Source organism: Alligator sinensis, unplaced genomic scaffold, assembly GCF_000455745.1.
Source record: "Alligator sinensis unplaced genomic scaffold, ASM45574v1 scaffold510_1, whole genome shotgun sequence".
NCBI classification, from domain to species: Eukaryota; Metazoa; Chordata; order Crocodylia; family Alligatoridae; genus Alligator; species Alligator sinensis.
This window is the reverse complement of record NW_005842052.1, coordinates 1,812,743-1,829,020: the sequence shown is the minus strand read 5'-3', so window position 1 is coordinate 1,829,020 and position 16,278 is coordinate 1,812,743. Positions and strand designations below refer to the sequence as shown.

The window sequence follows — 16,278 nt, the reverse complement described above, 5'->3', positions numbered from 1 at the left end:
AGAAGTTCGCTGCCATACACCACTTTCAAAATGGCCAAAACAGGTTTAAGATAAACCTGGATGAAAGTAGTATCAGACTTAACTGATTTAGTTTCAGTGAGTTTATTGAACTACTGTCCCAAATCCCCTCCAGATTAAAGTTAAATCACAGTCCCCCAGCATCCCAGGATGTTTTGCCCCTCCCCTGCTAGCCCCCCCTTACTGGTGGGCTAGCTTTGGCCCATGTTGTCTGCTCCAGCGTAGCAGGGAGGCATGCTCTAGCACCCTCCAGCTTCTGCCCTGGGCCACTGTAGGCATGTGGCTGCATTTCTGGAATGAAAAGTGAATGTCTGTTCACTTGCTTATCGGTTCAGTCTACACAGTTTAGACTAACCCACAAAGACTGAATCAATTCAGCCTTGCACTTTTTGACTGTCCATACTTAGCCCAAATGCTTTGTGCATCTACATTTCAATCTACTCTTTGTCATCATTTTTGATCCTACATCGGATTTCATGAGTTTAAATCCCTGTGGTCCTAAAGAAAACTGTATGTGGCTTGGTAATGGTTTGCGACTTAGAGGGAATAGATCCTCGCATGGGGTTGAATCTTTTGAGTCTTCTCCAAAGCTCAAAGAAGACAAGAGGAAGATTCCCATTTTATGTGAGGATTGGAGCAGAACTTTCCACTGACACGTTCCTCAGGCTCCATTCACACTGTCACTGTCTCTTAGCAATAATAAAGGAAGTGTGAGCACCATGCAAATGGATGCTGGGTTTAGAAAAACAAATGAGCAAGCAAAAACAAAATACTTCTGCAGGTGCAGCATTTTCCCTTGTCACATTATGCAAGCAACATAGGGATTTAACACCATGCTTAGGCATCAGGAGCATCTACACATTCAATTAATGCACTTTATGTAACGTGCATTAAATATAGTACCTCCATTGTGAGGTACTAGAAAAAATATGCATTAGCCTATTTTAATGTACATTAGCTAAAGAGCACAGCATTTGTGACACTAATGAAAATAAAAATAGGCTAATACACATTAAACTGCATGTGTAGATGCACGCACTGAGGAAGAGTAAAGCTGGCCAGAACAGAGCCCTTACGATTTGTTTTGCCCGGTATCCCTAACAGGATAGAAAAGAAATCTTTGGAAAACAAGAGAGAAGAAAATAAATCAATCAAAATTCAGACCTTTTGACACGTTCCCTTAAGACTTTTCCTTGTGAGTTTGCTAAAGTGGCTTTATAGAAGCCACTTCAAGCCTTTTCCTTAAACATAGCTTTGGGGCAAACATCTTGGTTTCTACAGACAGGAAACACTGTCCTTTCTATCATGCAGTTTTTAAAGCAGTTTAATAACAGTTTGGGTTGGCTTCTTAACCATGAATCAGCACGATTTAGGTCAGATGATTGGAGTGCTGTTAGTTTCCTTCTTAATTTGGTTGTGTTTTGCCCCAATAGGTTAAATGGTTGACTTCAGTACATGATCACCCTCTATATAATGTTAACTGGTGTATGCTGCACTTCTAAAGTTACAGACGAGTCATCAGAGAAATTTATAGAGCACCTAACTTCTAGCAGCTTCCTAAAACCCTTGAAGAGTCAAGCTACAATTTTCCATGCTTCATCTAAATTTATGCTAGAGTACGCTGGTTCGAAATAGCCAGCCTTATGAAACAGTGGTGTACAAGGTGCACTGGAATGGCATTCTGGCCAAGGGTGTTATCCATATTCCTATTTTTAAAACATTTTTAAGCCTTAAAGTTACAGTAAAAGGACAGCAGGGTGGGGGAAGTAGCCTAAAGAGAAAGAAAACAATGCTTTTAATGCCATTCCAGATCCTCAGCTGGTATAAATTGTCATAACACTACTGGAATCCATGGAGTTATGTCAATTTATATCTGTTGAAGATATAGCTGGTGCTTTATGACCGGTAGAAATGCACCTGGAAATGTTCTCATTCGTTCCCTCTACCCTACCCCGATAGCTGTAGTGCTACTTATTTAGGTACTTGACCTCTAGTTTATATCGCTCAGGTCAGATGCAAAGTGATGGAGGAAATGGCATAAAAAAACCCAACAAAAAACCAACAACCCCAACATAAGACTTGAGAAATCCAGGAATTTAAAACAGGCAACCATGCGTACATGTGGATCTTATTCTGTCTAGAGTAGAACAGCAGGTCTCTTGAGTTTAAGTGCAACTGTGACAGGTTTTTGTGAGGAGAACGAGGCACTGTCATTGCTGCCAATCTCTCCTGTGCAGGGTGGTCTCTTTCCATAAGAAATAAAGCTTGCAGAAATGAGCGTGTTTTAAAAAAAAAAAAAAAGAAGGAAAGACAGAAAGAAAAGAGGGACAGGGGAGGAAAATGTGTCAAAGGATCGGGAGAGTCCATCAGATGAAATATTCCCGTTTGCACTCGCTCACTGTATTCTGCAAGTCAATATCAGTCTTAAAGGAGCGGTCAAGGTTTTCTGGGTACTCTTTCTCTTTTGCCTGGTTACTTCGATGCGTCTGTTTGTGCTGGTAGAGGAATCGACTCATGATGGCAACGATGCAAAAGATGATGAATATCACTACTGCTATTACACCTGGGGGGAGAGGAAAGGTAAATAAGAATTTGAAGGGGAAACATAAAAAAAGATTTCACCAGTGTTGGCTGGCAAATAGATCAGGTAGGTCTGTATTTATCCTCTTGTGGTGGGATTTTCAAAAGAAGGAAGCATTATAAAGTTAACTACTATCTCCAGTGAGAACACGGTGAATCCCACATTCTCCAGACCCCATGCCTTATGCACCTGCCAGTTCCCCCTTTGCTTCACTTTCTTCTTATTAAATTGCATTTTCATATAACTTGCATAGATTTGAGCTGCAGGATGCAGGTGTTTGCCAAGCTCCAGTTGCCACAAAAAACAAGCATCAGGTATAATATGCTGGGTTGAATCATCTGACCGGACTGTCAAATAAACATAGAAAACAATCTATGGAGGCATTAGGACCACTCATGAGGCAACAGGTGATGTGGTTTATTAGCGAGTCTTCATATGGTCTGAGGAATTCCATCATAGACACCAAAAAGGAGAGAGAGGCCAGAAGATAGATGAGCCCTGACCTCCATGGTACAGTACTAATCACAGAGTTATACAAACATTTATAATGTAGCTATGTCTCAGAAGGACAGGTGTTCTTTTGTATTTTATTAAAACATTTTAAAATTCTTCAATGTAGACAATCTTTATTCATTTTATCCAGTCCCTAGCTATGTTGCATTTTGATTCTGAGTCGAACCTTGGGATTCCGCTAAAATATAGTAAAAAAGAATGAGCAGACTATGCTGCTGAGTCTTCACTGGAAATACCCCATATTCATGTTGTGGTTAAAATATGTTTAAATTATAGCATTAAAAAAAATAAAAATTAAAGGTTACCTCCAATCACAGCGGAGTCACTTCTGACTGCATTGGTAAGTGGTTCCCTCTCATCTGTCTTCCCAAAGGGATCTGCAAATGATTAAGCACAAAACAAACCATTTTCTATAATCAAGATGCTGGATTTTCTTCTGCACTTTGAAAGAAGGTATCCGCCATGAGTTGTGGTCAACCTTCAAAATATATGGCGTGGGATTAGAGCATTTGATCAGTCCCCTTAAAAGCTGGTGATCACAGAATGAGATCCTTATGCCTTTTCAAGGACTAAGCTATGTGAAACATGGATAAAAGAGAACTAAGGGCTTTGTTGCAAAATGCCAGAACACTGAAATATTAAGTACTAGTGCTAGCTTGAGTTCGGAGCAGTCACACATTAAGGTTAAAAACGTTCTCAAACTTTCCCCACCTGCACAGCTGTGACTTGCTGTGAGAAGGCTGGCAAGCAGGGGCCTGATTAGGAGTTACACTTGTGAGTTGCTGCGCTCTAGGTGCGGGGGTATGAGAGATGGGTTGAGGGGGAGGGAGAGTGGGGGTATGAGAGATGGGTTGACGGGGAGGGGAAGCTGGGAGGTAGAGAGTTAATGGGACGGGGGCTGATCATGAAATAGGAGGTGGAAAGGAAACAGGAGTGGGGCAAAGGTGGTAAAAGGAAGTCAGCCAGCCACTTAAGGATACTACAAAAATAAGTTAAATTAAAAAGAAATGAAGAGGCAGTAAATGAAAAATGGTCTCATGCTTTAATAAATTGGGATTCGGTGTTAGGGTGTGAGGGGTGCTGATTGTGCTTCCTAAGGTGGCTGGGAGGTGAGTGTGGTGAGGGAAGGTACTTTTGGAGGAGCTCCTGCCCCTGCCCTGGGAAGGAAACCCCATCTCATGGGGACCCAATCTGGCCCCCTAACTTGTTCTCCCCCACCCCCACTGAACCCCAGTCCTGGACCCTTCTCTGCCCTGAAACTTGGATAGCTGGCATGTGCTCTGCAGGTTGTTTTCACGGGGTTGCACCCCTGGGAGTGGGAAGCTCATATTCCCAGAGGTGGGAGGGGGAGTTAGCTTGGTGTCAAAACTACCCCCTGGGCAGTAGAGGTCTGGAGGTGGACAGTTTGTTCACACACAACAGGAGGGTGGGAAAGGGGACACTACACCCTGGGATGCTCATGGACTGCAGCTTGGGTGGCTCCTCTGTGGAGAGTGCCCACACATTAACAGACCATAAACTGGGTAACATGGATCAGAGATAAACCTGCCCCGGAGTGGCGTAACTTTAAGCCACCTAAAGTGTGCTTAAAACTAGTTTCAGGTGTTAATGTGTGGTGAGTCCAGGGGTTAAGAGCTCCAGGACATGCCTAAAATGAATATGTAACAAGGCCTTGAATACTTAAAACCAACACTGTAGAGGGCTACTCGATGTACCCATGGAGAATGGTAGGAAAATACGTGATTCAGGAAGTCTATTGATAGCTAGTCTCAGCTCTTACAATGTTATGATGACAAAATAACCATAGCAAGAACCAGCAAGAAAAATAAATGAGATGAATACAGGATGTGCAGATCAGATTCGGTAGGGAGACGCAGTAGCTGAGTGAGAGTGGGATGGGTTTGGAAGAGGTGCCTGTCTACAGGGGAGGATGGTAGTTGAATCCTTGCTCGACATAATACCTTTAAATTAACAAATTATTGTATTTATCTGCAAGCTTTCGGGCGCACACACCCTTCATCAGGCATAGGAGAGATCAGAGATTGTAAAAGTTCTCCTAGGTAGAAATGAAAATATGAATTCAAATTCAAATCCAGCTTATGAGATGAACCCTGTCAGTGGAACTATGATAAATCACACAAGCTGTGTGTTTCACGTCTACCATTAGCTCTGTATGTGAAACCTCCAGCCCTCCTTATGCCATCCTGTCATGACTTCAGACTCACCTCAGCCTTTTCTCTACTGAGGTTTCCATTACAAAGCTGTGGTTTGCTTATTTTAAGCCTTCAAGTTACTACATATACGTTTCACTCAGGAGTTAGGTCTGACTATATCAGGTACGTGTTTTATTGCATTGTCAGGTTGCTCTTTTCAAGTGTGAGATATGGAGACCTAAACAAGAAATGCAAATTGCTGCAGAGACTGGCTCGGTAGTTAAATGGCACCTCGTTGCCGAATGACATTTTTCATTCAGACAGCTATAGATCCTTTGGCTATCTGTGTGTTTGGACCGTGATGAGTTTGTGCCTTTAGCTACATTCGTTTTCACTGTCTGTGTCCATAAAGTACTCAATTCTGTTATGGCCTGTGCATTTAGTCGGTCACGCCAGTGCAACTTGAATGCAGTGGTTACTATTCATAACCCATTTGCACTGGTGTAAATGGCGGTGCATATTGCAGTGCAAATGGGTAAGGAGGTCCAGGAAGTTTCTGGACCAGGAGTCCATTTTATAGAGGAATCAATCTCCCCTCTTCTAAATAGTCATTTGCAACCCAGTAATATTGGGGAACCTGCAGTTTTGCAGTTGGCTGATATTCAGGATGGAAACGATCATGGAAAGGATGTGTGGGATGACTTACGGAAGTGTGTACCAACAGAAGGAAAGGTCACATAAGGGTAAGTCACCCATTTTGGGGCTAGGGCATACCAAGTGGAAACTACCATGTCTTCCTTGCAACTACCCTCTCTTCACTTGCCCAGAGATTGGGCATCTAGATACACCATCTCTCACTCACAGGAGAACTTGGAAAACTCTGATTTTTTATTGATCAGAAATGGTTGGTTTCTAGATACAGGAGTACCTGCTTCAGCTAACTTTGCACACCTTCTTGGTTGCTGAAGTCAGTAAACTTTACAAAATGACAACAACTCGCGGCCAGGTCACACATTACACTTAGGACGTGTTAACGGCACATAGGACACAGGCATCTGCTCACTGAAGCAGCACAACACGTGAACATATTTTACTCCAAAAGCCGCAAATAATTTACTTTTTGGCCACAGTTACCTGAAGAAAACCAAAGCAAGCTGTTGGGGACTTAGAGGTAACTTTGAGTTTCTTGCACTTGTTTAATGCAACTTTATCTACTTCAGCATGCAGGTCGACAGACCTTAAAAGTTTCAAAGAATTATGTTTTGCCCAAGAACTAAAATGAGGATCCAGGGTGAGGAGGTGTTTGTTGCAGAGAAGCAGATGGCAAGTGACAGCACAACCTTCCCCAGCGGGATCACAGTAAATTCTGAAGCCAAGAAAAAACAACACCGTGTCTCATATGAGACTTTAATAGGATGTTCTGCGCCTTTTAGATATGACCCCTGAGACTATGGTATGAAGACAACTGGCACCAGAGGGCACCTCAGCAAAATGGGGACGTGCCATGTCTCATATGCCTTCCAGAAGTAACATATTTTTGTACCGATCGATTATTTACATACAGATTATGTAGCTTTTGCATTATGAAAATCTTCAGCATGCACAGTTAAAATACACAAGACCCAGATCCTCAGCTGGTGTCAACTGGCTGAGGATGTGGGCAAACGCTGTAACCGCCCCCCCCCCCCAAAAACCCAACACTTTCTGTAAAACAATATGTGATCATACTGTGATGTTTGTAGCAGCTTAATAGAACTGACACAGTAAAGTCAAACATCAAAGTACATTTTGCAATGGCAACTACTGTGTGTGTTTATCAATCTCAGCATGCGAGGAATGACTGATCTGTGGAACACCATAAAACATCAAAATCCCATATCAAATAGTTTAACCATAAAATGTATGCACGAATAAGTCAAGTTTATCTAAATGGATTTTGAACAAGGTTGGCTTGTTAAGAAACTTGCCCAGAGATCTAATAAATGTTCCAAGTTTGAAGAAAAGTGATTCAGTTTTTTCTGATGTTACGAACACTGAGCCCCCCCCCCCCCCCTTTTTTTTTTTTTTTTTGGAGAAAAAAACACTTAAATAAAGTCAGATTTCCCTGCAGGTTGCTTTGATGTAGCTGAGCAGAAGAAAATGGCCAGATGCATGGGCAATTGACTTCTGCATTTGATTTTTTTTCTGCTCAGATGTGCAGAGATGATAAATTTAGAACTGATAAATTGAGAGATTAATAGCAAAGTCAAATGGTCAGCCTTATTTCTATCTCCCTGTGATGGCTTCAAAAATACAGTCTTTTCCCAAATCAGGATAATCTATATGTAAATTAAAACAAAATATAAGGTAAAGCAAAGTGCAGCATCTTACAGAGCAAGGTACACATTACTTATACAACAAGACATACAGAGCAATCATCTATTTTACTGCTTAAGTGTGTGACATGTAGTTTTCAGGTGTTTTCATCTAATATTATTCTACTTTGCCTTATGTAATGGTCTGAAGCATGTGTACACAGCTGACCTTAAGCAGCTACATTTTTACCCTACCTACCCAAGCTTGTCCTGCTGCTTATACTCAGAACGATTCACGAATGCCCTTGAAAAATCGATATGCACTTCGCTCCATTGCAATTCAGTTGCACTGTGGACACAGAAATGCTGCACAACCCCTGCAACTGCAGGTGGGTATAAACCCTGACTAGCATATACTTGATGCTGTACTGAGATAGGGGCAAGGGCTGTTGGTACCCAGTGACCCAACAAGCAGACCTGCTATCTAGGACACGAGAGACATGGGGCATCCAGGTTATAAACCTACCTCTCCCTACCCCAGGGGATTTGAAGCCTGATCTCCCACATCATGCAGCACTAACACAACCACCTACAAGGCAGCACTGAAAGCACCTTCCCATTGAAGCAAGGCCACTAAGAAGCCAAAAAGGAAAGCAATCTATAGAGAGAAGGCAAACAAACAAGAAACCTGACCCTGTGGTTCAAGTAGGTAGTTCCTACTTTGGATGCGAGTCCTTGGATTCATTCCTGGTTGTTTGTGCATTCTGCATGGCAGAGTCATTGATAAAACTGCATCAATAGCACTGGAGGCAGAAAGCAAGAGTCTTTTCCATAATGCTTCTTCACCTACTTGAAATTCCCAGCTCTGGGATGCTTGCCCAGACTGCACTATTTGGAAAGCTTCAGAAAGGTAGTCCTTATTACACTATAGACACAACCCAATGGGTCTAACAGGAAAGCCTGTGGGCTTGTGTTTGGACAGGGGAAAAGCCAGCATGGTAGATTGCTCATAGCCAACTCCAAAGTTTCTGATTTTCCTTTGAGAAAAATAAAGCGCTCCATGCATCCAGCGCTCTGCCTTCTCCAGGCCTCTGCCTAGCACACTGCATCTTATGGGACACTGACTTTGTGACTCAAGACTTGCAAATCTCTCCTGTGCCACCTCTCCCCACACACCGGCTTACACAAGAGGGTGCAATGGACACGCTATGAGCAGGTGTTCAGACCACTCCGTGCACGGCAGGTCAGAGTCCCCTTCAGCTTACATTGATGCAACTCTGGTGGACCCGTTCTCTCTCTCGGTCTTCAATATGTGATTCAGAATAGCACCTCGGCTTACATGCCACGACCCCCAACTAGATACATCACTGTATCTGGCATTTAAAGAGTCATTGGGTAAAAATGCATAAGTCTCGGTAAGATCTATAAAGCAAGTTTGTTTTGAATATGGAGATTTTATTAAGTGTTGATTAATTCGGCATTAAGAAAAAGGTGACACTGTTTTAAGCACAAAATTGCAGACCCAATATAATGCTTTCCCCATGGTCCTGCATTTTCAGATATCACTGTGCCTGATTAACCTTAACTTTTCATTGTGTCTACTTAACTGCAAAGTTTAAATGGGCAAATCCTATTCCGTTCTGTCTTATGATTTGAACTCCCTTCTTGAGACCCAGGGTTTTCCCTAGACTGTCATCTTCTATGGATGGCAGGGATAGATGAGAACAAAAATCGGCTACCAAAGCAAAGGAGGAATGGAGAAAGAATGTGTGTACTCTCATAACCATACATGCCTAGCATTTTGCTGTGAAGAAGTCATGCTTCTTCCCTACCTCACAGAGGCATGAGATAATTTAAGGGCAGGGGGAGGGCGGGTGAAGCACACATAAATTGGAATCCATTTCCCATATAGAGAGCAATCATCATTCCTTTTCACAATGCCAAGCTCTAATGGCATCATTTGTTTTCTGTTGAACACCATGGGTGGAAGCTGAAGGAAATGGGGATTTGATGCCAGTGCATGTGTCACGGAAATGGTATTAGGATATAAAACACCGGAAGCTTTATTAGTTACCCAAAGGGGAGAGAAAGTGAATTCATGGTTTGAGGAAGATTAAAAAACAAAACGAAACACAACCCATTCTGTTTAATAACCCTTTCTGGTCAGTAGGATTTCTCTAGATCTACTAGTGACTAAAGCAGCAGCAAGTGTGTCCCTATCTTCACTGACTGAACTACCAGCTGCTCTCTCCTCATTCCCTGCATACAAACACACACACACGCCACTTAAAATTCTCAGAGGGCAGCTTCACGATTGCAAGGGATGAATGAACTGCTGGGATCATCTGCCAGGATCATTCCAGTGACATGCCTCCCATTTAACCAGAGGACATACAATACAAATATCCAGCCAAAGACACACACAGATAAGAAGTTTCTATCAGAAACACCCATGCATTTCTACTGCTTAGGGCAGAACTGTGGTTAGTAAGTGGCATGGTTAGTAGCATCTGGCTTTGGAGCATATGCTGCTCCAGTGGTTGTCAACCTGTGGTCTGCAGACCTCCAGAGGTCCACAGACTATGTTGAAGGGGTCTATAAAAAATGGCTATGATCAATCAAAAGTATGTGAATACCCACAATTACAATTCAAAGGGGTCTGGCAGCTCCATTCAACCATTTTTTAGGGGTTTGCAAATGAAAAGAGGTTGAAAACCACTGAACCATAGTGCCACACTGGATGGATTGCTTGTAATGGCAATGCCATTCCCACGTTTTGGAAATGCAGCTTGGACTCAACCTTTGGGACTCAGGCTTTGTTCTCCTATAATGTCACATATCTCTATTTTCAGGCAATGCAGGAAATTAAACATTTGCTTTAGGTGCCTGGGTGATGTGCAACTGGAGAGACATTAGTTGTATATTCACAGCATCATGGGTGGAAGACAAGGGGGGCTGCAAGGGACCTCAGAGGTCACCTTAAACGACCCCTGCTCAAAACAGGATCAGCCCCCACTGAACCATCCCAGCCAAGTTGAACCTGAATGTAAAAACTTCCAAAGATGAAGATATACCACCTGTCCATCTGTTCCAGCGCTCAAAACCCCTCATATATAGAAAGTTCTTCCTAAAATCCAGCCTAAATCTCTCTTGTTGCAATTTCAGGCCATTACTGCTTATCCTTTCCCCAACACACGCAGAGAATAGTTGATCACGATCCTCTTTATAACAACTCTTTTTGTATTTGTGGAGCATCACCAATCCCTTCCTCAGTCTTCTCATCTCCAGACTAAATCATCCAAGATCTCCCAACCTCTCTTGCTATCTCATCTTTTCTAGATCTCAAATCATTTTCATTGCTCTCCTCTGGGCTCTTTGCCATTTGTCCACATCTTTCCTGAACTGTGGTACCCACAACTGGACACAGTGCTTCAGGTTAGGCCAATGCTAAACAGAGAGGAATATTTATTTCTCATGACCTGTTTACAACCCTTCTGTTAATATAACCCACATATCTGGTTATTATAACAGAGAGAAGGCAACTTCCAAATCAACCTTGTTTTCCACTATCATAATTACATTAAGTGCAGGACGTGGAACAGATGCTGACCTCTGAAATAAAGATTAAACCCAAAGACTAACTTTTTGCAGGGACTTACCTGATGAAGAGTATACTGTCGTGACTGTGTTCACATCAGCCTCTATTATGGATCTACAACTGGATTCAGTCAAGGTGCCCTTGACAGTCACAGGAGCGATGCTGGGATGTCTCAAGGCGGCCTTCAGGGGAGCTATATGATTGTACCGGACAGATGACAGGCATCCAATAAAGCCATAGGAGTTTGCCTTTGAGATGTCAGAATCGAGTCCCAGACTATCTGCAACACACCATATAACAAGAAGTGAGGTTCAAATGTGGCTCTTTGGGAGTTTTTAGTCTCCTCCAGATGTTCCCACCCAACTCATCTCACTCAGTCACATCTATTTGCTCTTTTTCTCAACTCTTGAAGAGGGAGACACTTGCTTTGAGCTCATCCATCGAGTGCCCCACCTTGCCCACAGCACCTGCATTGCTTATAATGAATGAAGTTGGCTCATGCATAAATTGCTTCCTTCTCCTTCCTCCTACCATTTTTTCTTGCCAATCTGGGAAGCAACTAAAAACACTGTGAGTACTACCATAGTTGAGCAATGATGCTTACCATAGGGTCCTGACTGCTGGACGCTGTAGGAAGAGAGGGGCAGGGAATAAATCATCCTGGATATACCCTACTTAAATATTATCCCATTAACATCCACTCTGCCACTGTGAAAAAGAGAAGACTGTGCTACATCGGCCTATGATCTGGTGCAATATGGTCATTCTTATGTCCTTATATACAATTTAAAAAATTCTTATTACTTACAATATATTTTGCCAGCAGTGTTCAGTTTGACAAAAATGCACAAGACCTATTAGATCATCTGCTCTGCTTACTGATCCAACAGTGACTTATCCCCTAATGTATATTATTTAATACGTCGTATCATCTCATGTTGACTATTTTGCATGCTTGAGCTTCTAACACTACCATTAGACAATGCTTCTACAGTTTAGGAGGTTGTTCAACCTATTCACATGTCACCATTATTGTTTGTTTTATTGGTTATTCCTAAAAGCTCAGGTCAGGGGGCTTAGGCCCCACTGTCCTGGGAGCTGCACCACCTATCTGAGAGCCGCTGGGGTATCTACAAGTGAGATATCAATTTCTGTGCTCTTTCTCAAGTTGCAGGAGAAATAACTCAACTAATCCATGCATTTGTGTTTAAACTTTAGTCGGAAAAAGCCAGTTCAAAGTCTACACAAAGTCACACAATGCAGGGAGGCTCGGGGGCATTTCAGAAAATCAGTGAAGAATAGCGAAGCTGCGTTCTCTTTCTTGGATTCCCTTTTTATTTACTTTCCAAGTGCTGCAATTCACCCTGCTTAGAGGTCTGTGACTCAGTATACTTCATATATCAAGGTCAATCAGAAACAAAGCAAAGCAGAGCAAAAATAGTTGTTGAGCAAGGGCCCAATGATTGTTCAAGGTTAGAAATCTTACCTGCAGGCAGTTAGACACTCATGTTTTATAGCACTGGAAGTCTGGATTCTTTCCCTGTTCTCCAGTTTGTTATGATGCATTCGAATTGCAAGGCAAATTATTACACATTCAAATTGTAAGACAGTTGTGTGACAAAATGGTGCTCTCAGATGCACACCCCGAGTTTGTGCAAGCCTACTGACCCCTGACTCCGTTGAATGGTTTCACCCGGGTTATTAACTTGCCCAGAAATTATGATTTGCCGCAGACAGTTTGGCCAAACAGCAGAAGAATCAAAGGAAATTGGGTCTAAATAAAAGGCAATTTTGCATTACAAGGAAATATGGTATAAAAAAGAAAATGGTATTAAAAAAAAAGGAAAAGTAAACATGGTATAAAAATGGCAAAGGGTATCAAAAAGCAAAAGTGATCAAATGCTTTGACAACAGAGCATGGTAAAACAGAACTGATAAAATCCACACCCTACATCCAGAAACCTTATAGGGCTGTGGAAATCTTGCTGGAACTCCTATGAAAATCTTCTGGGGTCAACCTTCCTCAGTCATAGCTAGCTCCATCAACCGGGGACCCCCATTCTCCCTCTCCTCACCAAGAGCCCCCTTTCTAGTCACTCTAGGTGTTGAACGTCCTTCCTAATCAGACTGGAAGAGATGCATTATTGGGAAAGCCTCCTTGAATCAGTTGTGGATCCCCAAGTGACTGAACCAGTGACTGCGAGTAGTGAGTAGGAAAATATTGATCCCTTCCTCATTTTTGCACTCTTCTGTTTTATACACGTGTCGTGAAAATGTCTGAGAGCTTATAAAACAACACTGAGTGGAAGTCTGGGAAGTCATCATCTCAACGTGTTTGGCTCTTGAACATTAGACGCTATTGTGCACGATTTGCAACGAGTTGAATTGCCCAAATTCTTGTGGTCAACAAAGTTTAATATTAGCCATTGATAAAAAGCACTTCTTTATAGGATGATATATTCTTATGTACATGTATTATGAGGTGGCTTTAATTTCACCATCTCACATTATTGTTTCCAGAAAAAAAACAACCCCTCATTTAGTACGGAGGATGGAAGAAAAAGTGACAGAATCTGCTCCAATGGCAAGGATCAATCTAATATCTCTTAATTTTGTGTGCTTGAGTATGCTACCTAAAACCATTTTGATGAAGTTTTTAACTATGCATTTTTTTGGTTTACTACAGAGTTGAAATGGCTCAAGACTGAATTCCACATTACCCTGTACAAAATCAAGTTTATTTTCTACCTATGGGGACTTTTTAACTATCTTTACTTTTCCCTGAGCCTATGCATATGCCCAATAGCTTGCAAAGGAACATAATTTTTTTGGTGTGATTTATTAGTTGGTCTAAGTAATGGAATCATCTCTGAAGCAAGAGTTATAGAGTTTTGCATTTAATTTTGTCTCAGACCAACACAGCTACCAGATACAGCCCATGTTACTCTTTGGCACTTATGGATGCCGATCATTGCATGCCAGTCAAAGATGGATTTTGAGGAGAAAAGCTTAGTAATTAGCTTTTGAGTTTCTGCTTGAGAACACATGACACCTAACTGTGGCTGTTTCTTAGCAACTCCATGTGTAAGTGTGAGATCTCACTCGGAGGGCTTTGCTGGAAGGAAGTATGCCATAACGGCTCAATCTGTAAAAGGTGCCACTATAGCAATTGTCACGTGGCCAAACTATAGGTGCAAAAACAAGCATATGTAAAACTTAGTCATAATCACCAAGAAAAAGTATATGCAAAAATCTAGAACTCTTGGTTCAAAGACGATACCTTTTATTAAAGCAACTAAGAAATAGCAAACCCCCCCCCCCCCCCCCCCAACCTGTCTTTTTGTGCCAGCTTTCAGGCTCTCACACCTGAAAATGCTAGTATTTTTCTCCAAAAGAGGATTGGGAAAGGAGTTCTCAAGGGAAGCATGTTCATCTTCAGTGCTGGAAACACTCCTGGCCTTCAGGAACGGACTCTGGCCTTTCTGAAACCGTCCGTGTGCAGAAAGAGATCCGGAAGATGAAGGAATTAAACAAGGTAGGTCGTTAACAAAATACAGCACTGGTTTGATACTTCTGAAAAAAACTTCCAGAAGAAATAGAGAAATATTGATTCAGAGCATTTTCCACTTTCACAGAAGTCAGAAAAAAACCCTCAGTAAAATTGCCAACTTTAGCGTTTCCTGCTTCTTTACTGTCTCTGACGTAGGAGATGGATATATCTTACCTTTCAGCACCAAAATAGTCAGTGTGTTTACTACGTTTCCCTGGTATCAAAGGGATAACCCAAAATTTCTTTTTTATGGTAACTTGAAAAACTTAGGAGATGCTACATGGCAGGTTTATTACTTATTTTGAAATTCATATGAATTTCAAAGGGGAGGGGGGTAGTTATTTGCTTCAGGGACTTAAAGTCCCCGATGCTGCTCCCATGCTCCAAAATGTGGCAGTCTGATCATGCCTCTGCGCTCACTTTAGATCCAGCCCAGCACATATGCACACAGTCAAGGTATTTAGCTATGAACACAGCTGATTGAGGGTTGCAATGGACTCTCCACCACTTGAAATCAGGAACAGCTGGCTTTCTAAAGGACATTCCAGCAAAAGTTACTGGACTCAATTACTCTATAATACTAAGGCTTGTGCAATGGGGGACTTCAGATGAGAGGATTAAAACTGCCCGTTCTGACCTTAAAATCTGTGAATCCTTCAAAGCATTTGTTTGATTCGGTAAATTAAGCCCATCCGAACGCAGCGCTCCATTCTCGTCCTCTGCCATTCCTGTGCTGCACATTTGCTCTCAGGCCCTCAAATTAAGTCGTGCGGTACAACTCCCGAGTCGGGGGGTAGAGGAGGAAGAGATGTCCATCTTCGATTTGCCTTGCTCAGTTTATAAGTAACTTGGCTGTTCTCTCTCATCAAATTGACTTGTCCCGTACATTTAAAATGCGCAATTTTTCAGCCCTCTCTTTTGGCTTGCACATTAGTTGGTCTGTGCATTCGTTCTTCTGATTATGGATTAAAGTGGCTGGCTTCTAGCTGGATCCTGGTGTTCACTCTTTGAACGCAATTCAGCAATTCGCTCGCATTGTTCTTGCTCTCTTGCCATTCTGACTTCTGTGTATTTACAAGGACTTCCTTTGAAACTGGGGATTTGCTTTTAATATTCAGTTACTGATTTTTAGGATTCTTACAATGATTTCAGCACCTTTTATGTGCTGAACCATACACGATTTGCATTTTCATCTGCATTATAAGAAAGCGGCCGCTTTGTACGTCCCTTCCGCGTATTACACACCTGAAGTAAAACCGGAAATAGGAAGGGCACGCACCAACTGCAGAGACTTCCTCAGCCTAATGAAAGGTTTTTAAACCTGAAAGCTTCCTAAAAAAATGATTTCCAATTTTTTATGTTGGTCTAATAAAAGATATGAGATTCACCCACAGAACCTTATCTGCCCGTGTCCTTCGACCAACACAGCTACAACCTACACCCTTTCAATATATAAAGCAGTTTGAAGTCCAAATGCCTCCATGATGGGGGTCACTTTACCTCTAAGTGAAATCCAGTCACCTGTAGGGTACAACGTCTGAGCTGCTTCCCAGTGCAAAAGCAAATTAAAA

At 42.1% G+C, this 16,278-nt stretch overlaps 1 protein-coding gene across 1 annotated transcript in view; it reads right to left on the bottom strand.

The window, feature by feature from the left end:
• Window positions 1–2,124: 2,124 nt before the first annotated feature.
• Window positions 2,125–16,278, bottom strand: part of CNTNAP5 (contactin associated protein like 5) — a 446,813-nt gene continuing 432,659 nt past the window's right edge. Inside the window, exons 22-24 of the mRNA XM_025203314.1 lie at window positions 11,219–11,437; window positions 3,418–3,489; window positions 2,125–2,581 (exon numbers count right to left, since the gene is read on the bottom strand). Coding sequence (XP_025059099.1) covers window positions 2,385–2,581; window positions 3,418–3,489; window positions 11,219–11,437 — 488 coding nt within the window. The 3' untranslated portion in view covers window positions 2,125–2,384. The remainder of the gene's footprint in view (window positions 2,582–3,417; window positions 3,490–11,218; window positions 11,438–16,278) is intronic.